Source organism: Acipenser ruthenus, chromosome 8 (genome assembly GCF_902713425.1).
Source record: "Acipenser ruthenus chromosome 8, fAciRut3.2 maternal haplotype, whole genome shotgun sequence".
Classification (NCBI taxonomy): Eukaryota; Metazoa; Chordata; class Actinopteri; order Acipenseriformes; family Acipenseridae; genus Acipenser; species Acipenser ruthenus.
The window spans coordinates 3753771-3781434 of NC_081196.1; the positions used below are offsets into that span (position 1 = coordinate 3753771).

Sequence of the window (27664 nt, forward strand, 5' to 3'; positions counted from 1 at the left end):
AATCGACTTTTAAATGCTGGAGTTAATTGACATTAATTGACAAAATTGTAAAGGTGAGGGAAGGACGGCTTTTCTTGTTTTGAAATCAACACATTAATGAATGGATTTATTTTATACCTGCCGACCTAAATAATTCTTAAAGGTAATGACTCAGATAAACCGAATATCAGCACACCCCTAGTGTGTAATTTTGTTTTTATTTTGCCTGCACTAAATGTGTAATATAAAGTCGACCACGTTGCTGAAAACACATTCTCACTCAGCAGTGGGTCTGGAGGTGTAGACGCTGAATAATGGGTGATGCAACCACCAAAAGCAATGACAAAAAGTGCAGTTTGCAGATTGCACGGCAAAGGGTTTCCGATGCTTGTTTTAATGCGATCTGATCGCTCTTCCCAGCAGTGACACGCAGAGCTTCAACAAAGTGGCAGAGCGGGTGCTTCTCAGGCTCCAGGAGAAGCTGAAGGGAGTGGAGCAGGGAGCCGTCCTCAGCGTGGGGGGCCAGGTCAATCTGCTCATCCAGCAGGCCATGGACTGCAACAATCTCAGCCGTCTGTTCCCAGGGTGGCAGGCCTGGGTTTAGACCACAGAGGAACACAAGAAAAACTACTGGTGTGCAGCGGAACCCCTCCTCTCTTAATGCTTAATACATTTCATCTTTCCAAAGCACATGTCTTTTTAGTCTCCCGATGACATCTTCTCAGTTGTTTCTGTCTTATTTGCTTTTCCTTGCATGCAAAATGCTGGACACTCTTCGTATTCTCTCTGGGACTTGCAAATACGGAATGTTCAAATTAACAGAAGATAATCGCTACTGATTTTAAGTATTTTTGCGCACTAATGGTCATCATTTCCCTCTGTTTAATTTGAATAGAAGTGAGAAAGTTGATCTGACGTGGTGAAGTTAAGAATGGGTTTGTAGGGAAAGCCAGTGCTCTTATGCTTGTGCTCTGTTATATAAAGCCATGTGGGCCTAAAGGGCTCCTATTTGCACTTAATAATCTTGGAAATTATGAAATATCCATTAACAGTTACTTTGCTTCCTTTAGAAACAGTGTGCACATTTCTGGGAAGCCTTCAGCCAAAGCTAACCTTTAATTATTAGTTCTATATTGGCACAAAAAGGGATCTGCTAAAGAATGTCCTAGATATCACGTTCCATTCTTCAAAATTGCACTCAACAAAATCTCAATTTTAGAGGTGCTTGGTTTAAAATACAAGGATTTCCAAGATTAATAAAAAAAAAAGTTTTATCATTACTCGAAAAAAGATAGGTAGACACGGTAGAATAATATTTTTTGAAAATGGGAGTAAGGCCTACGTGAATGTATTTTGTATTAGGCCGAGTAACTGACTATCAACTACTAAGTGAGAAAATGGTTTGTTCATTTTTAATGTTAATAATAATCTCGCATTAAAGAAGAAGAGTTAATAAAAGTCATTTTGTTTTGCATATATAAAGTTCTATTTTGTACAGTATGTGTAAGGTATGAGGTGACATCACTGATTGCTGATGCGGTGGGAAACGCGATCTCATTCAGCACAGGAAATGCTACGCTACACGCTGTACAATGGGTGACACTAACACCAAAAGCAATAGAGGACACCTACAGTACAGCCCTCCTTTAACTAGTTACTGTAATAACACATGGAAGAGGTTTTCCTTCAGTTAAATTAAGAACGGTTTATCCACAGCAGTGACGTGGTTAATTCCCTATTCATACCACCTAATTCAGGGGTGTCCAATCACGGTCCTGGAGGGCTGTTCCACTCCAGGTTTAACAGGTTAAATGAGACAACTAACTACTTCAGAGTCTGGATGGAGGGTTCATTGGTTCAATTAAACACTGTAGCACAGGGTTGGAACAAAGACCAGGACTGGCAGGGCCACCTGTTTGGCCACCCCTGACCTACATGATGTGCGATGAACACCAATGATTGCCCTTTAACTGCAATCAAATGTGATCAGCTTCCATTGTTTAAAGGGGGGGTGAACAGGGTAGAGTGATTTTATACCCTCCTGCTATACTGCTCAGCGTTTGCTATGGATCAGTTCTGCTTGAGATGGGAGTGCAGCGGTCTGTAGTACTCCCACACCATGTTAGAGCTTCTATTGGGTTAAATGGCATTGTGGTGTCGGGTTCAAACAACTCCTAACTGTACTTTCTGGTAAATCTATTTATAGTAAATGCCACACCTGCTACCTGCATGTTTTTGTGTCACTGGGGACTAATTACAACAATGCACGATCAGGATTAGAGTTTGATTTTTACAGGTCCTCGGGGAACAACAAAAAAAATGGGTCATTAGCAGATCGAGTAGCATTTTTAAATGTCACATACTGTATTTGTAAAGAAGTTTTTTTTTTTTTATTATTGTTTTGTTATTTGTTTTACTCCCATCGTAAATACAGTGTTACACAAAGATCATTTCTTTGATGGTTTCCCAGTATTCATACATTATTAGTGATCTGATTGCATAAAAGAAAATGAAATGTAAAATGGAATTGAATTTATATAACTGCAATTAAATGTAATACACTGTAGTACAATTAAAATATTCTGAATGACTGGGGTTTTTTTCTAATAATGTAGATTAAATATGAGGAAAAGACAAATGTAGTGATTGATAATGTAGTGGGGGCATGAAGACCATATAGTACTATGTATGCATTGTCAACTATTTAATGCATACATTATATACACCACAAGTATACGCAATACAGTAGAAAGAGACCCTTGTATCTAACACCCTTAAGCTTGTACTACTTGACACAGAGTTTATAATTGACCCATGTTAAGTTTCCTATCTGTTTTATAATGCTTAGTTTTGGCAACTTCTCGCACTCCATTGAGTTCACAGCAACCATTTTAAAATTTCTAAAAGTTAAATTAAAAAATCACGCCCAACAGGGAGATACTGAGTTATGTAATATTTAAAGACGTCTATCCTGCAAGTTGATTTGCATAGATCGAGGTGGAATTATGGGAACTGCTTTAAACGCCTACATACTGTAGACATGGGATAATGTTTTACAGTAAACAAAGTCAGCTTGTTTTCCTACAGGCTATAGGAAATGATTTGCAGAAATACTGGCTCCCTTTGGCCAGACCAACACAATTTAAGAAGTAAGTGTAGACTTACTGAGCTGCCATGCGGTGCTTGAAAAATATCTCCAATAAAAGTAAAACATAAATAAACAAGGAAAGAAAATATCTTCAGCGCCACAACAGAGGGTCAGGTGATGTTGCAAATGCCAACAAGGAAGTGGAATGTGCATTAGACTAAATCTGGGTTAGTAAACTAGTTTCCTTTCCAGAAATGTCCTTGTGTAATCTGGATGCCTCTGTGTTTTCAGAAACAACCAAACCTCTTTAGACTTTATGCTGGTTAAATACGTTTGTCTTCATCTTCAATTTGAAGTTCATCTCTAAATGGACTGTTTGCATCTACTTTGAGAAACTTCCCAGGAGAGGTGCTTGTTTGCTCAGTGTGCAGCTCATTGATCTTGTGCTCTAAACAACCCCACCTGGTTTGGTTCATTTGAAAACAATCCACATTTGAAAGCGCTCTAAAGAGTTCAGTAGAACCTTATCCCTATGCTAATTATTTGATTCCCTGAAAGCAAACACACATTTCAATGTGGAATTAGGGAGGGACGCAGTAGCAGGACTACAATAGCTGGAAATCAATAGAGGGTTGGTATGAAGGGCAGTATTGCCCCACTGGTGATAGACCAGATGAAGCTAGGCTTCACACCTGCTTCTCCGCAGTGGTTTCAGTCTGACATGGAGGTGTAAAAGCAGTGGCAGTCCCAAGGCGAGCTGGGGTTAGTGAGTACCTCTGTGGTTTATTCTGACCTGGTTTTGTTCTTTCAATAAAAAGATTGTCTAAGGCATAAGACAAAAATAAATGGTCACATAATTGGTCACATTGTGAATGAGGCTGATAGTAATCCCTCAAGACTAATACAAATGCTAGAGGCCTCCTTGTGCTAGAATCCTTTGTCATCTTCCTTGCTCTTACTTCACCTGTTTGCATAAAACAGAAACAAAGGCATGGCTACTGTAAACAAATCCAGCACACTTTGTTTCGTTCTCATAAAGTTATTACTTATTACCTGTTGAGATTGTATACTCTGCTGTGTTTGTGTAACGAAACCCATCGAAATAATCTAATTCACACCAGGGGCTGTGAACAGAAACTCTTATGAAAGCAGTCAAGTGCTTGTGTCACCTGTTAAAGCTCTAGCCTCAGATTCTCTTTATTTCAACAGTATTTGATTAGGAATCCCAAAGTTAACCTCACTCGAAAAAAAAAGGTGTGGTCTTAGTAGTTTACGTTTAAGCCGTGACGGGAGCTGTGTAGTACGGATCGCCATTCAAAACAGTAATGTACCGGCAAAGCTGGAAGTAAGGACACGGACAAACACTTAACGAAACAGAACACAGGTAAGCGTTACGTGCCTTTTTATTCATATTTATTTTGTATTAATAAAACAAACAAACAAATGGCAGTAGTTTTGTGATAGGGATATTTTTTGGTTGTAAATTAGGTTTTGTAATTTGTAGGGGCATAAGATGTATTTTTGTTGATACAGGCTCAGCGAAATAGATAAGTGAGTGGAGTTCACAACTGCTTAGCTCTGAAAAATGCTTTATTATCATTTTATTAAGACGAACGCGACATTTAGAACAGTTTCGTTAAAATATCAGACGGAATTTTATTATTAATAGGCTATAGACTTTTTTTTGGGGGGGGGGGAATCTTCGTGAATAAACATTAAACTATTAATTGTGATACATTATCTGATGAAACTGTACCACGTTTCCACTTTTTTTTTTGTAATGTTAAAACGTCATGCATATCTTGATTTTAGCTAGCATGTGTTAAATGGCATGTTAGTATTTCATTAACAAGCCGTACCGCCTGCGTTTAGCGGCGGCTAACAATGGGTTAATATCTTTACTTATTTTCCCATTATATTTTTATTAAGTAAAATAAATCTTAAAACAATAACAGTATTAACCAAATGAACACAGGCGATGACATTTCAATGTTTAAATCACATTATAGTAATTATATGTTTAATGAAATACATGAGTTGATTTCAGATTTTGACAACAGTATAACTGTAAGCCAGCAATTTATGAATTGTAAAGACAGTGCTGGTGGGTGAACATAGTCTGTACACTGCGGTAATAGTGCTGTCGACTGTCCAGTTTCAATGGCAGTCGTACTTCGATGACTTTATTCCTCGTCCTTGAGACGCGTTACTCAGACCTGTGTTCATTTTCCCCGAGGGCGCAGATGTGAATAAGACTAGACCTGGGTCACTCCAGATCAAGCGGACTAAGGGTAGGTGACCAGACGTCAAAGGTCATCAAAGGTCCCGGTGTCCCGACGTTTTGCTCAAAATCTTTAAAAAGTCCTGGTTTTCAGCCACTTCATGTAACGCGACATACCGATACCTTTTGTCAAAATAATATAAACAACCGCTTTTAGTTTATGGCACCTGCAGTGAAAACAAAATAAAATCAAATGTCAAAACTAACAAGGTACAGTACTAGGATAACTAGTATTATTTGTATAAAGTGACAGGCGTACGCGCTTATTCCTCAGTGCGCCGTGTGTTGTCATTTAGTTTGTGTTCAATATTAATCTACAATTCAATTGTGTGTAATAAGCTAATTTTGTAGCAGTTCAGTTCTGGTGGGATCATGATTTAGCCCAGACAGAAAGAGCAGCGGGAGGTTGTATCCGAATCCACCAGCGAGTTACAAAAAAGAAAACAAAACATTCCAAAACGTAAATGTATTTAATGTGTTATTATTATTATTATTATTATTATTATTATTATTATTATTATTATTATTATTATTATTATTATTAATAATAATAATAATAATAATAATAATAGTTTTTTTTTTATTGAACTCAATATAAAAGTACGCAATACGTGTAACACAATATGACTACTTAAACTAGTAATTAGCCGCAAATTATACACCCAGGAGAGTACTGAAATTAGCTAGCTACTTTAAAAAAAAGGTAATACCAAGAGTGAGAGGATGGCTATTATTATTATTATTATTATTATTATTATTATTATTATTATTATTATTATTATTTATTTCTTAGCAGACGCCCTTATCCAGGGCGACTTACAATTGTTACAAGTTATCACATTATTTTTACATACAATTACATTATTTTTTTACACAATTACCCATTCATACAGTTGGGTTTTTACTGGAGCAATCTAGGTAAAGTACCTTGCTCAAGGGTACAGCAGCAGTGTTCCCCTCCTGGGATTGAACCCACAACCCTCCGGTCAAGAGTCCAGAGCCCTAACCACTACTCCACACTGCTGCCACAGTATTTAAATAACCATATTTGAATGGTTATTTAAATAACCATTCAAATATTTAAATGGTTTAAGTAGTCATCAATTAATTAACAATGCGTCCTGGTTTTGAGCTGGACACCCGAACTAAGAGGTTTGGGAGGACAGTGTAAGTCAACGACAATTTCAATCATAAGAACATAAGAAACGCTTGAGAAGGAGAAAAGGCCGTTCAGCCCATCAAGGCTCCTCCTTTGTTAGCACACTCCATTCCCTTACCCTTTATTTTCTATTGAGACATGCTTTACAAAGATATATAGGCTACCATATCAGGAGAAACTAACATATTACACACACACACACACACACCATATCAGGAGAAATTAACATATTACACACACACACACACACACACATATAATATATATACACACCATGTCAGGAGAAAGTTAGATGGATTCATTAGGTACGGGTTACAAATATACCTGGCTTCAGAAAACTGGAGGTTTGATTGTAAATATCACACAGACTTATGTATAGTTATTGATTAGTAAATTAATCTTTTTGATTTCAGCAAGTGCTGCTGACTCAGCAGCATGGTCTTTATAAATCAGAGACTCTGCAGATTCATGGTTCAACACCAGTGCAGATTACCATTGTCATCTGTAGAGGTAGGGGTGGAGTTCTGCCCCTAGGTACTGGTTGAGAATCACACACTCCCTAAATACTCCCCCTCCAACATGTATTGAAACAAAAAGACAGGGCAGACTTCAGGAGTGAAAACTTTCACATGCATCATCAGGCACGATAAACTGGGGAAAGAGAGAGATTTCCAGTGGTTGTAATTCTCATTGTAATGTAGCAAATTACTGTACATACATACAGCTTGTGTTCTGATTGAGTTTGGTACTTACTGGGTTAATGCAGAGAATGCCACATAGATTAGTTCAGATGCATGTGAAATGCTGCTAATAAAACAGTTCCATATTTGTGAAATACACGTTAACAGTATCTGTAAGCCAGAGATGACTAATTCAAGAAGTTCTGTGTGGAGCTGCATAAACATTCAGAGGAGTAAACACTGCTGTCATGCGTGTCCATACTAATGAGTATAAAGGACACAACACAGACGGTCTGAGCTAGAGTTAAACATTAAAGGGAAGCGCTCATTAAAATCCAGATTGATGTCCTAGACCGGTTCAGAGATGGTACCCTGGAGTTATTTTCTGCTGATGAAGAAAAGTCCTGGAAGGTTGTAAAGTTATTTGGTGGTACTCAGGAACAGCAATTAAGGACAAAGTGTACTTTTTTTACACGGTTGGTTGGTTGGTTTGTTTAACAGGCAACAAGATGTGAGCCTATCGTGGAAGTATTCTGTGAAAATAAAACCCCAGGCTGAAGTTAGGCAGCATCACGATCTCTCAGCTGGTGACGTTGTTTTTAACTGTTGAGTGGATAGGCCTTTACGTGCACATTTTGTATTTTTTTTTCTGTTTGTGGATAAGTGTAAAGGAAGAGCTATTGTTAAGTGCCCAAATAAATGTGGAATCCTGCTTTCCTATTTACCTTGCTGACTGCTTTCTTATACAACTCACAAGCTGTTGGTAAATCACACCACTCACCTGGCTGTATCCGACACAATCCCAGTTACAACCCTGTCCTCCACCTTCACTACCTCCTCTTTATTGCAGGCAGGCAGGCCCCTTGATGGGGGGGGTGGGGGGGGGGGGTGGGAGTGGCTTTGACACGGACCACCCCGCTGAACTGGCATCGTCGTATCAGTTCCTCTTTCAGAGATCATTGGCCAAATAATCAATAATCACTAACATCACCCATGCTCAGAACAAGTAGTCATGATCCCGACAGTGAATTATTTTATGTCAGAGAATATTAATGAACAAAATCCATTATTGTGCTTTAATTAATAGTATCTAGATGTATCAAATACTTCTGATCCCTCTATCATTTAGTCTTTTTTTCTTTAAAAACAAACCTTCATACTGATCAGTTCTGAATTGCAAATAAGATTATGAGTCTGTTGAAGAAGCAGCCTTTAGGGTGTACTTTCTGACACTCGCTGTGTTCTCAGTTGCTGCTGGAGACAAGCTGACGTGGTTGTGCTCCACTGAGTAATCTGTTCTCTAATAGTAATTGGAAGTCGCGTCCCCATTGGAACCTATTAGCAGCAACACTTATAATTTCGCTGAGCGTGTAGATCTCGCACTCAGAATGGCAGCTTCTGTAAAACAGATTCCGTTCGTTAATATCAGCTTTCCGTTTGTTTTTTTTATGTAGATTTAATGACTTATAATATGTGTGTAAGTGTTGGGAGGCTCGCTCTAATCAAGTTGAGTGAACTTACTCCTGCATTCTTTGAACGCACAGCAAAGAGCGAGTGAGAAATACTCTCAGCTTGATTAGAGGGAGCCACTGAACACTTATCCACACTCATTATACAGTAAATGCTGCCCATAAACAACTTGATACATATATTAGATACTCCTAAAACTTGCTGTGCTGAGTTTTATTTATTCTTTTGTTCTATTCATTTTCATTACAGTTACCAACACAGAAGAGCTGCATTTAATCAGTACAAGTATGGCTGCAAATCCAGTAAGTGCTAAATGTTTCACAGATACAGGAATACATCCTTTTCTTTCTTATGCACTCCGGAAAGTCTGAACCACTAGTTGATAGTTTTAAAGTGGCTTATTTTTTTATTTTAAGCTCATATGGGTTAAAATGTTATCCCTGCTTCTTTCTTAACTCTAAATACTATTTGATCTGACACATCTGCAGAACTATACAATACAAAACAACACAAATTCATTTTTATATAGCACCCTTCATGCCATGTACAAAGTTAAAAACTGCACAGAGCTATAAACAAAACAAGAGAGCTCATATGTACAGTACACCCCAGCTACAACTCCCTCTATATGCAATATTATGTATACTGTTCTTTCCAGGTCAAGTAACTGCTTGAAGAGAAAAGTATACACATTTTCAATGGGTGCAAATAGAAGTACTACAGCAAGACTAAGTATTTGTGTAACCCTTTCATGCATGAAATATTCAAAACTCATTTTTACCATTGCTTTGTATGGAGAAAAATTGCATCGTCATATGAGGTTATCAAGCATTTTCATCTTCCACACGTCCCCTATAAAGACAAGAAGAGAGTTTGTTGTATCCGTCCCACTGTGAGGTAGCCATGCATGAAAGGCTTGCCCTGATTTAGATCACTCTGACAAAGTGATTTCATCACCTACTGTGTATACTGCACCCCATTTCTGTAAATCGCTGTTTTAAAGGAGCCAAGTGATTCGGTCTCAACATGACTATGTAACCCATTCTATACCCCACCACACCACAGCTTGACCTCTCCCCCTTTTTTTAGATAACTGGCCTTGACTATAATCGCTACATGATTCTGGAGAATAATGGAACTTTATAATAACTGTAGTTTTTTTTTTTTTAACACAAACTTTCCTGTTTCTTTTTTTTTTTTTTACATTACCAGTAAGATAAATATGTCTTTGTTCACAAGGCAACACTCTTTAGAGATTAATATGTGCATCTCATGCTCATAGAACATATTAAGCTATGCCTGATAGAGGCTATTATTGAAGGCTAAACAAACAAACACAACTTAATAACTCTTTTTTTTTTGGTTTCACAGCATTCAGGTCCATATTATATAAACTATGGATTCCAACAGGGACAAGACCTTCCCCCTCCATACAATCTAGCTGCAGGTGCTCCTCCACCACCGTATCTACCTCAGCACCCCCCCTCAGCTGTGCCGCAGTACAGTCCTTCAGTTCCCACGTACACTCCCACCCCTCAACGATACCTGCAGGACAGACCTGCCTCTTCAGGTATATCCACAGGCTGCTCCCGGCCAGGAGGCTGACCTCATGACTCCATGTTCACTGAGACAGTTTGGGACAGTTCAGGTTTTTTAACTCCCATCCCAATGCATTCTGGTATATAGGCCTGTTTCTCTTAAAGAAAAGAAACGAGTGAAAGGTACCTGCGACAGGTGAAGTGTACCAGAATGCACTGCGACAGAAGCTGAAAAAACTGAACTGTTCCGATGAACATGGAACTATGGTAACCCTACCTGCGAGACCTCAAGACATACAGCTTCTTTATAATATTATAATATATTTTTTTCACTGCCCTAGAATTAGAAAGTATTGATATGTAATATCATCTACAGTAATTTGATATAAAAAATGCTTTTTACATTTTTTTTAATCATCCTGCTACCTGTTGAATATTTTTTATTATTGTTCTGTATGTATTGTGTTGTTTTTGATGTATAGACTATCCACTTGTTAATTTATACGGATGGGAAGTTGGGGAGGGTACATGTTATGTTATTGGTGGGGTTTTTCTAGCTTTTGTTATTACGATTGTGTTGTCGTTGTTTAATAATAGAAAAAAGGTATATCGACAAACTATATTTTGTGTGCTACCCATTCCATTTCCATTCTTAACGCGGTGTTGTTCTGCAGGCAGGAGGACAGTCGCTCTTGCTCTCAGTGTTGTTGGTGTGCTACTCATTTTGGGAGTGACAGGGTTTCTCATCTGGTATTTTGGTAAGTAGTGTGCCTAACTTCTTCCTTTTTTGAACAATGGGATGCATGTACTGTATTGTTTGTAGGGCTAAGGGATTTAACAGGTTAGCTTGCAGGATCGTGTCCAGAATGTCGGCAGGATGAAATCTAAAAAAACAAACATCATGTATTTATTATGTTTATATAGGACCTGTTTTGGTTTAAATGTCATTGACATTTTGAGTGCAAGATCTACACTCTTGGCGATTTATTATAAGTGTAATTGATGCTAATGGTTTCAATGGTGGCAACGTGACTTATAATGTAATATATATGTAAGGCCCTTCGTTTTCGTTTTTTATTTATCTTTTTATTTCCCGGGTATTTATTGGTGTTTATTTTACAAAATCTACATCCATTCCAGTGATATATTTAAATACATTTAGCAGTCTTATGAAGCCCTGCCAGACGCTTGCTATAAGGGTGTAAATTCCAGAAGTCCTGCTTAGCATAGGTACGCAGCAGCCGAGACACTGAGGATGCGAAAAGCAGCACGGCTCAGATTTGGAAAGCCGGTGCGGTGGGTTTTTTTCAGAATTCAAACGGAGTGATGCCGCCGTTGTCTGGAGAAGGCATTGCCATCTACATGTGGATTTCGCTTTCCGGTTTGTGTGTGTGTGTCAGTGTGTGTGTGTGTGTGTGTTAAATTCTCCAGTTGCCTAATCATCTTGCACCTCACGGATTTACCTGTCAAACACCACAGCTTCTTTCTTCAAAATATTCTAGGTAGAACAGGTTGCAATTTGATAGGCAGCTCAAGATGAGGCTGTCATGAATACCTTCCATTCCGTCGCTTCTGATTGGACACACTGTGGTACCGCCTAAGCGAACTGTAGGAGCGATGGTGAGCAGGAAGGTTGTCTCTCAGCAGTGCTCAGGGGGCTTGGTTTGCGTTTGGTTGGCATGGAGAATGTTCATTGTCCTTTTCGTTTGTATTCCAGAGGCTTATCGTTCAGTTCAGATTACTTTTGGTTGTTAAAACGACCATTAAATCTAAATGGACATCTTTCGGCATTGTATTAACCAAGACTAACAGAGTTATAGTGTCGTTATAGTACTGTAGGTTACGTGAGTCAATTAAACGCTTTGTCATTCACTTGTCAAGTTCATTTTTCATATACATTTCAATATGAAGCATTACAAGCACTATTAGGGCAGTCAACAAGGTTTATTTCCACAAAGCAGAAACTCGGGTCATCTGTGTGTAGCTGTTGTTACCGGAATGTTTATATCAGTGAGAGAATACATTTCCTGTTGGCAGCTAGCTCTTTTGTTTAAGTGGATTCACTTTATGCCCTTTCTCAGTGCACAGCTTTCATGTTGTGGTTGTGTTTAGCAAGGGTGCGTTTGAAAGAATGAGGTGTTAAGACTGGGTGGGCTACAGCAATGAAATACACACACGGACGTGACAGCTAGATGGAATGACCAGATTTTCAAAGCTCAAAACCGGGACACATTGTTAAATAACTGATAAGGTTAATTCAACCATGTAATGCTTATTTAAATAGCCATCCTCTCAATTCAGTATTATCTTTTTAGTTCTTATTTCTGGCCACGAGATAGTAAGTCATGCATTGTTATATATGTATTGCGACTTTTATATTGAGTTCATAAATAATAATAATAATAATAATAATAATAATAATAATAATAATAATAATAATAATAAATTACATCATTAAATACATTTACATTTTTTCTTTCTTTCTTTTTTTTTTACTCACTGTGTCAGGCTCTATTTATTGATGTTGTTGATGTGGTTTAACCTGGTGGATTCGATGCTTGCAACCTCTCGCTGCTAGTCGTGTCTAGGCTAAATACCGCCAGAACTAAACAGCTACAAAATTACCCTACACACAATTGTAGATTCATATTGAATATAAACTAAATGAAAACGCACGGCGCACTGAGGAATAAGCACGTATGCCTGTGTTAATCACTATACAAATAATGTTCTTGATTATCCTAGTACCTTTTTATATTTTGTTTTCACTGAATGTGCCATAAACTAAAAGCTGTACGCTTTTGACAAACGGTATTTCGAGTGTGTCGCGCTACTTGAAGTGATTGAAAACTGGGACTTTTTAAAATGTTTTAGCAAAAGGTCGGGACACCAGGACCTTTGATGGCAAACCGGTACGTCTGGTCACCCTACAGTTAGATCACAATAACAGGGTCGTGTTTTAGTTTTATTTGATTAGTGTTTATTGAAACGGGTGCGATGAGGCGAGCTAGCCCCAGCAGACTTTCCTCCCTAACCCTGAGATATTGACTGATGTAAGATTGTTAATTATCCTTTCACCCAGGGTTTATAAAACGTTTACCTGTTTTTGAGTCAACTCTCTGGCCCTCACCCACATTCTCACCCACACCAGAAACAGGTATGTAACTGAATTTCAAGTCCGTGCTGGAAGGCTTCGCTACTAATTGTGAGCATTAGATTTTCTTGCTTTAAGGGAGAAGCTTCTGTCCTGACAGCATTATTCTGACTAATATTTTTCAACTTCATTCTTCTGGGCAAATCTAGATTTTTGCTTCAACTATTTAAAAAAAAAAAAAAAAAAAAAAAAAAAAAGCAATCCATTTCTGAAATCCTCAAGCTAGTCTGTGAGGCTGATGCGTTATACATTTAAAAAGAGCAAAACCACACTTGTGTCTCATAGTCTTTTAAAATGTAAAGCTTCCTTTCACTCTCATGGGCTGCTCTGGGTGTGGAGATGTGTTGCTCTGGGTTTGGGTTTGGCCTGGGTTATTTATCACTGGCTTTATACATGTTAGAAAAGCAATGCCTTCATTTGGTACTGAATTAATCCTCAAGAGACTCCCGAATTGTGGGTGCTGCCCCAGTATGCCATAGACAAATTGGTAACAAATCCCGAATGAGAATTTTGTGTTTGGGCCTGGCCTTGATGAGGAGTTACGTTTGGGATCGCCATGCATTGCTCTGTCATGTCTGCATTTCTTGTCTCCATGTAAACCAAGCCACTGCACATGTGTTTGGGTGCTGCTGTTATCAAAGTCTGTTTTATTTGTCTTTGGCTGAGGGTTTACATGTGCACCTCACTATGGGTTTCTAGCTCTGGTTTCTCTGCTGTGGTGGCAATTCTATAGGCATGGTGTTTAAGGGTTTTGTCCAATAGTGTGAATATGTGGGTACAGTACCTGCCAGACGTTGGTACCTGCATAGTCTACTCGTGCTTCACCCATTTACCTGCAGAAACTGAAAAGGTACTGGAAGGGTTACCTGTAGAGACTGGAGGTATTGGACTTAGGCTATTCGAGAGGTAACGCTATGAATTGTTTTCTAATGGTGCATGTATGTTTAGTTCAGCGTTTCTCACTATAGGGGTCCACTGAGGTTGCCCGAGATTGCCCCCTTAAAACTCACATATTTAATGTACGGTCAATACAGTACAGCTTTTTTCTTTTTTCGATTTTTCCTTTTTCTCCGTTTTCAGTCAGGGGTCCACCTAACACATTCTAGAACATTTGGTTAAAAAATAGCGGTTAATTGTAGATCACTTGGCACATTTCTTTACGATGTGTTGGCAGCCAGTGGGTCTGGAATACGGGCTGGCGGTTCTGTAGGAGCTCATTCTGGGGTTTGGACAAGGGCCCCGGGATATGCAAACGGGTTATAACCTCCACGACTGGGGGTGTGGGATCATCGTGTGAAGCATTGAGTTTCCTAGCATCAGAGTTTAAAAAGACAGCAGTCATTAGAATAAAAAAAAAAGGTTTAAAAAAACAAAAAGAAACCAGGTATACAGAATATTTTCACACGACTGCCTCTCCTCTGCTGGTTTTCTGGAAGAAAAAATATCATGAGTAAAGATTGTGTAACGTAGCAGAGAAAATACATCCTTCTCGCAAATCTGTTGGTGTTACTTATCTGACGTTAGAACTAAGGGGAATGAAACGCCACTGAAGTGTTTGCTCAGCTATCTGCTTTTCTACATTGCCTGGCTGTCATAAAAACCACAGCCACTGCACAACAGTACCAGAATATAAATAGCAGAGCCTTTTACCTATGTGCAAACTTTATCCAGGGGAGCTATTGATTTAATGACAGCTCACACCCCCCAATATGAACAAACAGAGTGCAAGATCATGATGAACAATAGGCAGGGTTAGGGGATTAATGAATGGAAAGTGTATTCAGTACTGTGCGAATTCACTATAGTATGTTTCAATTCTAGTGCCGCAGTGCTGTATATCTTCCGGTTGAGTGTTTAAAGTTCCGGATGTAATACTGAAGATTTAAGTGAATTTTTTTTCTTTTTTTTCAGTTAGTTCTAGCTGCATGTTTGGTGTGCCCTGTGGGTCTTCAGGAAGTTGTGTGAGCTCATCGAAGTGGTGCGATGGTACACCAGACTGTCCACTCGGGGAAGACGAGGAAACGTGCCGTACGTACCCTGCCCTCTCTTTTCAGACATCTGTTATTCATCTGTGACATTATTATGACAATTTTAAGCTAAAGTTCAAAATCCAGCCCCTTACTATGTACCTAGACCTGGGCTGCTTGATAGAGTAGGTTTGTAGATTTATTCTGGAACCTTGGGTACCGTTGCTACAATACTACAATATGACTTAAAAGGACTTTTATTGCAGACAGTCTGGTACCAGTTTAAGAGAGAGGAAATTCCATTAGAGAGAAGCAACAGCATGAAGGAGCAGTTGAATTGTTGTTCTGAGTAGTTTCTTGCTAGTTGTAATTATCGTACAGTAAACGTCAGTTGTGAACATGTGAACTCGGCAATATTTACTTCGCATAAGACATTCAGATTAAAAACCCTTGGCTGACTGTGTTTGCCATCAAGCAAATCCAGTGTGGCATCTCCCTGGAAACAGCAGAGATGATTCATGATCGAGGGTAAAGTCGATTCAGCTGCTGACCTGTCCCTGTCTGATTCATGATCGAGGGTAAAGGTGAGTCGGCTGCTGACCTGTCCCTGTCTGATTCATGATCGAGGGTAAAGGTGAGTCAGCTGCTGACCTGTCCCTGTCTGATTCATGATCGAGGGTAAAGGTGAGTCAGCTGCTGACCTGTCCCTGTCTGATTCATGATAGAGGGTAAAGGTGAGTCAGCTGCTCACCTGTCCCTGTCTGATTCATGATCGAGGGTAAAGGTGAGTCAGCTGCTGACCTGTCCCTGTCTGTTCTTCTTGCAGTCCGGCTCTATGGATCCAACTTCCTTCTGCAGGCCTATTCCCCCACTAGCCAGTCCTGGAAGCCAGTGTGCGCGGATTACTGGAGTGATAGCTATGGCAAAAGCTCCTGCGAACAGATAGGGTACAGCAGGTAAGAACATAAGAGCACAGTGGCTGCCGTGCTTACACCATGCACCTCTACCACCTCCTCCCCTAGGACACGTTTACTGTATTTACTGCTTCATTTTTATGGTGTGCAGGGATGGAAAAGACTCCCGTTGCATAGCGGTTTGATCCATTTCTGGTCTCACTCTGACTTAAGACACACCTGAGCTTGTTCGCTATACACTGTGGCTAATCAAGCTTGTAGTAAAACGTGGAATGGGTGAAACAGCTATGCAATATTGTAGGAATTTTACGTGTATCCCTGTAGCAGGACTATACCCTTTTTTTGTTTTACATGAATTAAATGTCTGACCTGTTTTGATCTGGTTTTGGTATTTTGTATTGGGTGTATTTTTACTTTCTAAACTATTTGTGCTAATGACGATTGAGTAAAAAGCTGAAAACCAAGCCACAATGTGCACATCATTTTAATGAGCTGGAAAGTTCATTTTGAAAAGTGAAATACGCAGCAGATGTTTTGTGGGTGCAGTTACTGTTAAAAGCACACTCATTAACACAAAGTACACCAGTTATAAATATTATTGAGCTCACAAGAGAAATGCCATTCAATTGGCACTAGTCGAGAAAGCCTGTTTATACTGTCGTTCTTTACCAGTGAACAGCTGTATAACCTGCTTGTGCACTGATGCCATCACACCTCCATATGGGGATAATGAATAGTTGTTGTTGTTTTTTTTCTTCTTTCACAGAGACACATACTTACAGTTTGGAAAAACCAGTCAAATCTCTAGTGGATCCAGTGGGTTTATGAAACTGGACTCCGGTTTAAGTAATACAGGAGGAAAACTCCAAAACATGCTGACGAGCAGGTTTGTTTTGTTCTTTCTGTACTTATTCAAATGAAGAGCATGTTGTTTTACATCATTGGGGTTAGGTATTGGTGCACATCCTCAGGGTGAATCTGATTGTCATGAAAAGGAATTACAGCACAGTGCAATGGTGCCAGCATAGCATAGTGTAATACACCATAGTGACAGCGTGGTACTGCAAAGGCAAGTATTGTAAAAATCAAACCTAGGCATATTTAAACCTGCTGTATTTAATCGTGAATTCACCCAGGCTTGTAGCTGGATAACCATTGATTATTATTTTTGGTTGTGGTGTAATACAGTATTATATTATTTCTAAGGAGCCAAGCCTAAAATGATTCAAGCAATTACTGATAAGAGCACAAAAGCAAATAGCTATGAGCTGAATGACCTTTTGAGAATATCCTGGCAACATGCAACGTGTATGGAATTCTGTCAATCAATAATTATCGCAAAATGTGGTAATTCAAATTAAACCCATTATTCTACTGTACATATATAAAAATATAACGTAAATGTACTGCTTTCCTTTAACCAAATGAAACTCCACTAACAGTCAAAACAAAAGTCTTTTTTATTTTATTTCTTGCTTCATTTGCAGCAATTGGTGTTCAACTGGATCAGTAGTCACACTGCGCTGCATAGGTAAGCTGTTCCTTTTTATTCAGCACGCTACACCCACCTGCTGGGCAATCAGCGAATTACACCTGCGTTCCATTTTACAAAACCTACAGCAAGACTCATTTTATTTACACTCACAATCGGTTAATATCACAGCCCGCTTATTATCACCGGATTGAAATTTCCTGACCACTATATAATGGGAGTGTGACAGTCTGGCTCGCAGTGGTGATGTGGATGACGTCACGGACCAGGAAGTAACTCAAACCAAACAGTGGATGGGCGGTTGAAGCTGAGTGTTAGTGCACTCAGCGTATTTAATAAACAAAATATTAAACAAATTAACACAACACAAAACAAAAGGGCACAAGGGCCAAACGAATGAACAAACAAACAAGTAAGTGATGTGCTGGGAAATCCAGCACGTCTTAGCAATTGTTTTGTTAATGTTGCTTTTTCTCTCTCCGCTCTCCCGTACTCTCCTCTACACTCTCAACCCCGAGTGCAGAGTGCTGCTGGTTTATATACTCTGGCCGAGGGATTTAACTAGTTGGTAATTATCTTATTATCCCCCGGCCAGAGTCTGCACGCGTTTGGTAAGGATGCATGACTGTCAGCTAGTTAAATAATCAGTAGCTGATCAGCCATGCATCCTCACGGGGTTTTTAAATATAATAACAAAAGACGCGGCGCTTTTACCCGCGCCGCAAACAAAAATACAAATAATAATAAATAGGGGCGGGACACTCCGCCACACATGCCCCCCCTTGTGCGCAGCACACATGGCCTTTTCGGCCACCTCCCCCCTTAGTCCCCAAAGTCCCGGTCAGCAGTCCCGGCGCAGGAACAGGGGCAGCAACGGGCCAAAGGTGGCGGCCACGGTGGGATGTCCTCCTCCCACCCAAACAGCCGTAGTGTTCCAATGGCCCGCGCACCGGCCAGCTCCTCTGGCCAAAAAATTTTTGGGGGTGGTCTCCAGACCTGCCCCCCCTTCTTCATGGCCGACAGCTCCCCTCCGTGGGGCTCTGGCCACCCTTTCTCCTGCAGCGAAATTGCTGCGGGGGAAGCTGGTCTCCTGACCTCCCCCCCCTTCTTCATGGCTGACAGCTGCCCTTCACGGGGCTCCAGCCACAGTATTTCCTGCCGCGAAAGTGCGGCTGGGGGAGCTGGTCTCCTGACCTCCCCCCCCTTTTCCATGGCTGGCAGCTCCCCTTCGTGGGGCTCTGACCACATGATCTCCGGCCGCGAAAGTGCGGCTGGGGAAGCTGGTCTCCTGACCTCCCCCCCTTTCTTCATGGCCGGCAGCTCCCCTCCGTGGGGCTCCGACCACAGTGTAGTGACCCCAGGCGAAGCAGGATCCCTGGCGACCCCAGGCAAAGCAGGATCCCTGGCGACCCCAGGCGAAGCAGGATCCCTGGCGACCCCAGGCGATGTGGAACAGGCAGCCCCAGGCGATGCGAGGCAGGCATCCCTGGGTGGTGCGAGGCAGGGCAGGAGCAGTCCTTCCCATGACGGTGGATGTGGAACCAGCAGGTATTCACCCTCTGCTGGTGGAGGTGGGAGGGGAAAGCAGTCCTCCCACAGCGGCTGAGACGGAACCAGCAGGTATTCACCCTCTGCTGGTGGAGCTGGGAGTGGCAAGCAGTCCTCCCACGGCGGCTGAGGCGGAACCAGCAGGTATTCATCCTCTGCTGGTGGAGGTGGGAGGGGCAAGCAGTCCTCCCACGACGGTTGAGGCAGAACCAGCAGGCATTCATCCTCTGCTGGTGGAGGTGGGAGGGGCAAGCAGTCCTCCCACGACGGTGGAGGCGGAACCAGCAGGCATTCACCCTCTGCTGGTGGAGGTGGGAGGGGCAAGCAGTCCTCCCACGACGGTGGATGTGGAACCAGCAGGCATTCACCCTCTGCTGGTGGAGGTGGCGGAGGCAGAGGCAGCTCTTGCTGCTCTGCTCCTGGTGATGGTGGAGACAGAAGCAGCTCCTGCTGCCCTGCTCCTGGTGGTGGTGGAGACAGAGGCAGCTCCTGCTGCTCTGCTCCTGGTGGTGGTGGAGGCAGAGGCGATGGGGCGGATGCTGGCCACTCAGAGGGAGGCTGTGGCGGTTCTGGCTCCCTCTGCTGTGGCGGCTGGGCTGGTGTGTGCCGTGCTCCCTTCAGCAGCATAAATAGAGGCTGCTGGGGAACATCAGCATCCTGCCCTTCTCCCCCCCAGAAAAATTCAGGGGGTTGAGCCTGTAACTCCTCCCCTTCTGGCTCTTGGGACTGCAGCTTGGGTCCTAAGGCTGTGGAAGCGCAGACTTCCACCTCTTGGGCTATGGACGCACCGACTCCCCCCTCTTTGGGCTGTGGACGCACCGACTCCTCCCTCTTGGGCTGTGGACGCACCGACTCCTCCCTCTTGGGCTGTGGACGCACCGACTCCCCCCTCTTGGGCGTAGGACGTTCGGGCTCCTCCCACTCGGCCGTAGGACGTTCGGGCTCCTCCCACTCGGGCGTAGGACGTTCGGGCTCCTCCCACTCGGGCGTAGGACGTTCGGGCTCCTCCCACTCGGGCGTAGGACGTTCGGGCTCCTCCCACTCGGGCGTAGGACGTTCGGGCTCCTCCCCAGGCTGTGGAGGCGAAACCAGCAGGCATTCTCCCTCTGCTGGTGGAGACGGTAGCGATGGCTCCTCTCCCTCTGATGCTGGAGACGGTAGCGATGGCTCCTCTCCCTCTGATGCTGGAGATGGCAGCGATGGCTCCTCTCCCTCTGATGCTGGAGACGGCAGCGATGGCTCCTCTCCCTCTGATGCTGGAGACGGTAGCGATGGCTCCTCTCCCTCTGATGCTGGAGACGGCAGCGATGGCTCCTCTCCCTCTGGCGCTGGAGACGGCAGCGATGGCTCCTCTCCCTCTGGCGCTGGAGACGGCAGCGATGGCTCCTCTCCCTCTGGCGCTGGAGACGGCAGCGATGGCTCCTCTCCCTCTGGCGCTGGAGACGGCAGCGATGGCTCCTCTCCCTCTGGCACTGGAGACGGCAGCGATGGCTCCTCTCCCTCTGGCGCTGGAGACGGCAGCGATGGCTCCTCTCCCTCTGGCGCTGGAGACGGCAGCGATGGCTCCTCTCCCTCTGGCGCTGGAGACGGCAGCGATGGCTCCTCTCCCTCTGCTGGGGGAGACGGTAGCGATGGCTCCTCTCCCTTTTGTGCTGGAGATGGCAGCAGCAGGGTCTCTCCCATATCCGCAGCCAGGTAGTTGAACACCATGGCTGCGATGTCTGGGAGGGAAGCTGGGTGGTGTTGCTGTTCCCAGGCCTCCCAGCGCTCCCCATCTCTTGCCCACAGGAGGTTGATCACTGCAGGGAGGGCTTCCTCATAATCCCTCCCCGGCTCCACCAGCCAGTCCCAGACTCCCTCAGAGGAGAGTGCATTCGTCCTCTTTGGAGGATGCAGGTCCTCCCTCACTGGACGCTCTGGCTCCTCTTTCTCCTGCCATGGAGGGGGTTGGTCTGGTGCCACGTGCCCAACCTCACCAACCGCGAAGCACCACTCCTCACCCTTCAGGCAGGTGAGGCAGATATCCAGTGTGGCAAGGTAAGGCTGATGTTGCTGCGCCTCCTGCTGCTGTTGTTGCTGCTGCTGCTGCTTTCTCCTCCGGCTACTTTTCCCCATTTTTAATTTGAAAAAAAAAACGAACAAACAAAAAAAAACGCACTTTTCAATCCTGGTCCGGCTGTTGGAGGCGTTGTTTGTCCCACGCAGGACACCATATGTGACAGTCTGGCTCGCAGTGGTGATGTGGATGACGTCACGGACCAGGAAGTAACTCAAACCAAACAGTGGATGGGCGGTTGAAGCTGAGTGTTAGTGCACTCAGCGTATTTAATAAACAAAATATTAAACAAATTAACACAACACAAAACAAAAGGGCACAAGGGCCAAACGAATGAACAAACAAACAAGTAAGTGATGTGCTGGGAAATCCATCACGTCTTAGCAATTGTTTTGTTAATGTTGCTTTTTCTCTCTCCGCTCTCCCGTACTCTCCTCTACACTCTCAACCACGAGTGCAGAGTGCTGCTGGTTTATATACTCTGGCCGAGGGATTTAACTAGTTGGTAATTATCTTATTATCCCCCGGCCAGAGTCTGCACGCGTTTGGTAAGGATGCATGACTGTCAGCTAGTTAAATAATCAGTAGCTGATCAGCCATGCATCCTCACGGGGTTTTTAAATATAATAACAAAAGACGCGGCGCTTTTACCCGCGCCGCAAACAAAAATACAAATAATAATAAATAGGGGCGGGACACTCCGCCACAGGGAGTCAATGTAAAGAAGCTCCTGATAATATCACTTTGGTTAATGCCACAGTCTGCTTAATATCACTGACATGTAACAGTCACACAATTGATTTCCACCCCACTTTAATATCACTTCAAAGAGCCTGCGTCACCGTCCTGTATAAACATTGTGTTTACACCGTACTAGACAGCCTTGTGGTCACATGATCACCCAGCTGGACTCATGGAAATCAGAAGTGTGCGTGTTTTTCTGAGCATTGCATATTAAAATGAAACAGGCTTGGAAGCGAAACGATTTCAACACAGCCACGAAGGCTGAAATAATTGCTCCATCCGAGAAAGACAGACTTTCTTCACAGCCTTCAACCATCTCAAAGATTGTTAAAAACAGAATGCAGTTCTGAGTGCCTGTGATCACAGCTCTCAAGGGGCTTGTACTAGTGTAAGAATGCGTACAGGAAAGCACGAGGAATCAGAAGAGAACTTCAGATGGGTTAAGTGTGCACAGGCTTGTTTGGCTTGTTAGGTTATTGATGACCTCCCGATCATGTCACTCTGCTTATTGTAATCGTTTCTGCTCAGTCCCTTTGCAGTGATATGAAGCAGGCTGGACTGTATTTAATAGTGTATTGTGTCTCTGTCCAAACCCCTGTTGAGTCAACACCCGTTCAGCATTCTTCAGATTAAATGAGTGCATAATGTAAAGTGCATCATTTAAAGAGCGGATGTCTCCAGATTTAATTTGTGCCAGGCTTATTATGTACCAGGCTTATAGTATATCGGACCGTTTAAATAATGATTAAATAGACCAAAGATCTATCAGTTTTAGGCTTATTAGTAAAAAAGATGCAGAAAGAAAACTCATGAAGGTTCATATTTGAATGATTTAAATGATGGACGTGTTTCGATCCTGCAGACCCTAGTACGCTTTTTGTGATATATTCTGCTTCTATTCAGGATAATAATGGCATGCTATAGATTGTGCTCGCGTTATCTCTGCTCATGTGCTAGCTCTCTGCTCACCCCTGAGAAAGCCTGCTGAAGGCCTGTGTTACAAAAACATCATGTCAGTAATAGGAACCAGCGGAAGCTGCGTGCTTGTCGTTTTTACTCGCTAAAAAAATCCGAAATACAAACTAAATTGAAATTGAATGTGTAAAAATATGCATAGCTATTGTGCTGCACAGCTTGTCTGCCTCCCATAAAACTTCCACTAACAACTACATCTCCCAGAATGCAATGTCTTCAGTTACTAGAAAACGATACACAAGAAAAACAAACCCAGCAAACATCCAATCTCTGGCTAGCTCTGTTGTCTTTGCAGCCAATCACAGTAACAATTCGGAGCTACACAAATCGAACTGGAACCATTATCAGAGGCAAACAAAAGGTGCCTATAACATGAAACAAACTATAATATATATAATATAGTAATAAATTCAATACAAAGAAAAATGTAGAATGTATACTTTAAAAGATGAATGCACTCAGCCATGTGAGTTGACTATTATTTGTACTTGCAGGCTGTGGTGTTAAATCTACTCCCTCGACTCGGATTATTGGAGGGACAGTGGCCCAGGTAGGGGAATGGCCATGGCAAGTCAGTCTCCAGATTAACAAGCAGCATATCTGTGGCGGCACCATCATCACCCCCTACTGGATAGTGACAGCAGCACACTGTGTAGAAACGTAAGAGCTCCTTTCAGTATCTCCTCTGCAGCTGCAGTGACACAACACCCACTGTATCCCAATGGAATTCAGAATCCAACCACAGCTATTACTAATACAAGGGTATATATATATATAATTGCACAGTACATTTATGTATCCGTATATAACTGTGTATAAATGGGGAAGTATCAGACAGATTAGAAAACAATGTCTTCTATAAAATAATAGAAAGCATTAAACACTTCCATTTTCCTAATATATACTGTATACACTTATGGTACGCAGGCTTACAGTATAAGGAGTGTTATTATGTGACATTATTTGCAATGGAACTGTGGGTTCACATATTGCAGAAAATGGACAGCAGTTAGACCTTGAATTCAAAGGTATACAGGTCGGTGTCGCACATTGAACCCCAACATCTGTTCATTTTTGTTTTGTTTTACAGGTATTCTCGTGCTTCTTATTGGAGGGTTGTTGGTGGCTTCCTTACGCTGACAGAAATGCAGACCGTCCCAGGATCCTCTGTGTCTCTTATTATTGCCAACAAAAATTACAACAGCCAAACAAAGGACAATGACATTGCACTCATGAAACTGACCAGGCCTCTTGCATTCTCAAGTAAGCAAGTACCGTTGTACTGTTTAACCGCTCGTTTCATGAACTAGGTTTGAAGCCAGTGAAATGTAGTTAACCCCGGTACAGTTACCCATGCTGTAATGTTCAAGAACGCAATGCTTTGGGGATAGAACAGAGTCAATCAGGGTTAGTCCATCATCATGACCGTTTAACACCAGCCAGCTGCTATTCCAGTATTTTTCTGAATCAATATTCCACTCCTGTATAAAGCATTTTGATCTGCATTGAGAATACATCCCATGCTCCCCTTCAGGAAGCCCTGGGGTCCAGGGTATAGCTTCAGCGTTTCACTGTGGAATTGGTTTACTTGCAGATACTGTAAAGCCAGTCTGTTTGCCAAATGTGGGTCTGCAGGCAGCTCCTTCAAGTCAATACTGGATATCTGGATGGGGAGCGTCGAGAGAAGGAGGTATAGTAATATATTCAAATCTTTAGTAATATATGCAGTAATATATTCAAGCCTTTCACTTTAAGGACCGGGGTTCAAGTCGGACCTAGTGTAACAGGGTGGAGGAGGGACACAAACCAGCGACCACACACCCCTCATGTGAGCGTCGTAACCTATACTCAAATAAGCCAGGCAGGACATTTCTTATACATTTATTATTCAGAACAAACGCATTCTTACTTTCTGTTCATTCCGCGCGTTGTGTCCGTTTTCAACGTTTATAGCATTTCTCTGTTTTTGGTTTCAGGAGCCTCTACTAAGGATCTGCTGATGGCCCGGGTCAATGCTATTGGTCGGGACACCTGTAACAGTGCCCAAGTGTACAATGGGTTGATAACGAAGGCAATGATCTGCGCTGGGGTTCTGCAAGGTGGAGTGGATTCCTGTCAGGTAACAAATGCATGTTCTGCTTGGTAGAGTCGCAAGACTACTTTGGTCAAGTTCATCTAACCAGTTCTAGTGATTATGGGGCAGCAGTGTGGAGTAGTGGTTAGGGCTCTGGACTCTTGACCGGAGGGTTCTGGGTTCAATCCCAAGTGGGGGACACTGCTGTTGTACCCTTGAGCAAGGCACTTTACCTAGATTGCTTCAGTAAAAACCCAACTGTATAAATGGGTAATTGTATGTAAAAATAATGTGATAATGTGAAATAATGTGTAATGTGATATCTTGTAACAATTGTAAGTTGCCCTGGATAAGGGTGTCTGCTAAGAAATAAATAAATAAATAAATAAATTAGTTTGCCACCATGTAGAAGTGGGTTAGCTAATAACACAGCATTCACTTACAAATAGCTGTACCAGTTCTATTATTGGCTTACAAAAAAGATGACTGGCCATCTTGTGTGATGCTCCCACCATTGCTCGCTTTAACTCTTTAAGACCCACCTGTTCTCTCTTGCTTTCCATGCTCCTTAAGCTTGATATCTGCTATTAGCTGCTGTGTTGCTGATACTGTTTCATGTATTATGCACTTTCCACTGTAGTTAATGTATTATGCTTTTTTTCCTGTATATCATGTATTATGCATGTCTTTGTATTTAAAGTATTATGGATTTTCTTGTTACTGCATCTTGTGAAGCGCTTTGTGATGGTGGTCCACTATGAAAGGTGCTATATAAAATAAAGATTGATTGATTGATCTTTGCTGGTAAGAGAGGGTTAGGAGCCCTGTAACTGCTTGTGCAATTAGAGTCTTATACAAGTTTACCACTGTGTTTTTCCCATGTTTTCCCACCGTTATACTATGAATATATCATAGTTTACCCTGGCTGACATGTCTATTAATGTGATTTACCAGACCTTGCTATTCTTTACAATGTGTACCTATGCTTTACCATCATTCACTGTGCTGTATTGTTCGTTGCTTTGCTTTCATTGTGCTGCATTGCTTGTTGCTATGCTTCTCTGTGCTGTATTGGTTGTTGCTATGCTTTCACTGAGCTGTATTACTCGTTGCTATGCTTTCACTATGGAAAACTTTTAAGGGAAAGGAGGCAGCAACCTAGAAGAGGAACATTACCTTGGCATTAGCAACAGTAAAAAGTGACCTTGAAGTCTAATTTAAAGGGAAACTGCGATTTGTTCCAGGGTGACAGTGGCGGGCCATTAGTTACACAGGAGAACTCGCTGTGGTGGTTGATGGGAGACACAAGCTGGGGTTATGGATGTGCCCAGCGAAACAAACCCGGAGTGTATGGCAATGTGACATATTTCCTGGACTGGATTTATCACCAGATGCAGGTAAATTCAGATCTACCCTACAGACAAATGAAATGCACTATTATTATTATTATTATTATTATTATTATTATTATTATTATTATTATTATTATTATTAACTCTGAATGTTATACGCATTGATAAGTCATATGTGTTATGCTAGTCAGTATTTGTTTCCTAATTCTGTACAAAGGTCACCTACCTTTTCAATAGTTTGCCGAGGCCAATCACAAGGAACACTGATTTTCTACAGTCCTGCCACATGGTGGCACTGTGCTGCCCTCATATCCAGTGCTCCAGACAGCTGCTTGGGTTTGTGGTGACTGTAAAGAACAGTGATCCACACAAACCCAAGCAGCTGTTTCCACACTTGTTTCACTTGCAATGGAAAATGAACCCAATCAGCACCAATGACCCTCACCTGTGGAGAGCTTGATTTGAATAATGAATGATCTGTTTCCCCTTGGGAATTTGATGGGTACCCTTGCCAATGAACTCCTATTTAAAATGGCAACCCTACAAGTACAAAAATACCCTGTACCTTCTTAACAAATTTAATACATTTACATTTTTTATTTTTTATTACAGACCAACAGATGAAGAATGTTTGAATGGCATGGATGGTAATTCAGAGGGAATAAGTGCAATTGAAGACACTTGTTTTAATAACATTGTGAACCTTATTTTATCTTGCCAAAAAAAAAAAAAGAAGAAAATAAAACCAAATAATGATATATTTCTCATGGGATCCAGATTGCAATAGACTCTCTTGTTTTTTAATCCCGATTGCTTTTTAAAGTATTACTGATGCATTGCCCTATACAGCTACTGCCAGCTGATTACATGTGTACTCATGATCAAGACTCTTATGAAGTCACTGAGATCCTTCTGCTTACCTATTGTTTTTGCTGAATAGTTGCACACACATCTCACACAGCTGACATAGCTATAGTGGATCACTGACACATGTTCAGTTTACTTCAATTGTCTAGTTTTTCCGCCTTATGTACTTTCTACTTTTGTTTGGGGAGCATAAATGTTTACTATTGTTTAGTAAAAGGGAGCCTTACAAAAACGTTTGTCCTTGTGAGTGCAAGTCTAACGTCAAATGGAATCATGTAAATGTCTTTTATAAACTGTACTGTATATGTAATCCAATGTGAATGTAT

General features: G+C 42.0%; 2 protein-coding genes across 4 annotated transcripts in view; both read left to right on the forward strand.

Moving 5' to 3' along the window:
* Positions 1-2587, forward strand: part of LOC117405719 (serine-protein kinase ATM-like) — a 38791-nt gene extending 36204 nt beyond the window's left edge. The window contains exon 63 of one of the 2 annotated variants that reach the window (XM_059028095.1): positions 400-2587. In XM_059028095.1, coding sequence (XP_058884078.1) covers positions 400-583 — 184 coding nt within the window. In that variant the 3' untranslated portion in view covers positions 584-2587. The remainder of the gene's footprint in view (positions 1-399) is intronic. The other variant, XM_059028096.1, reaches the window with a different exon arrangement.
* Positions 2588-4159: 1572 nt separating this feature from the next.
* LOC117962474 (transmembrane protease serine 2-like) lies at positions 4160-27216 on the forward strand. 2 transcript variants are annotated; one of them, XM_059028098.1, is made up of 15 exons: positions 4160-4451; positions 8907-8959; positions 10029-10227; positions 10870-10953; positions 13278-13352; positions 15261-15377; positions 16143-16272; positions 16997-17116; positions 17718-17761; positions 23540-23705; positions 24136-24308; positions 24640-24735; positions 25022-25164; positions 26364-26516; positions 27084-27216. In XM_059028098.1, exons 2-15 carry the CDS (start codon positions 8945-8947, stop codon positions 27093-27095), a joined length of 1527 nt encoding a protein of 508 aa, XP_058884081.1. In that variant the 5' UTR covers positions 4160-4451; positions 8907-8944; the 3' UTR covers positions 27096-27216. The 2 variants fall into 2 exon arrangements, with proteins under 2 accessions (XP_058884081.1, XP_058884082.1); XM_059028099.1 differs by lacking the exon at positions 13278-13352 and having other exon boundaries at positions 4163-4451.
* The last annotated feature ends 448 nt before the right edge of the window (positions 27217-27664 follow it).

Excerpts from the sequence above, each read along its gene's own strand:
- LOC117962474 (XM_059028098.1), top strand. Across the intron at positions 15,378-16,142 it reads GGAAGACGAGGAAACGTGCC|TCCGGCTCTATGGATCCAAC; the intron begins GTACGTACCCTG and ends TTCTTCTTGCAG. Across the intron at positions 16,273-16,996 it reads GAACAGATAGGGTACAGCAG|AGACACATACTTACAGTTTG; the intron begins GTAAGAACATAA and ends CTTCTTTCACAG.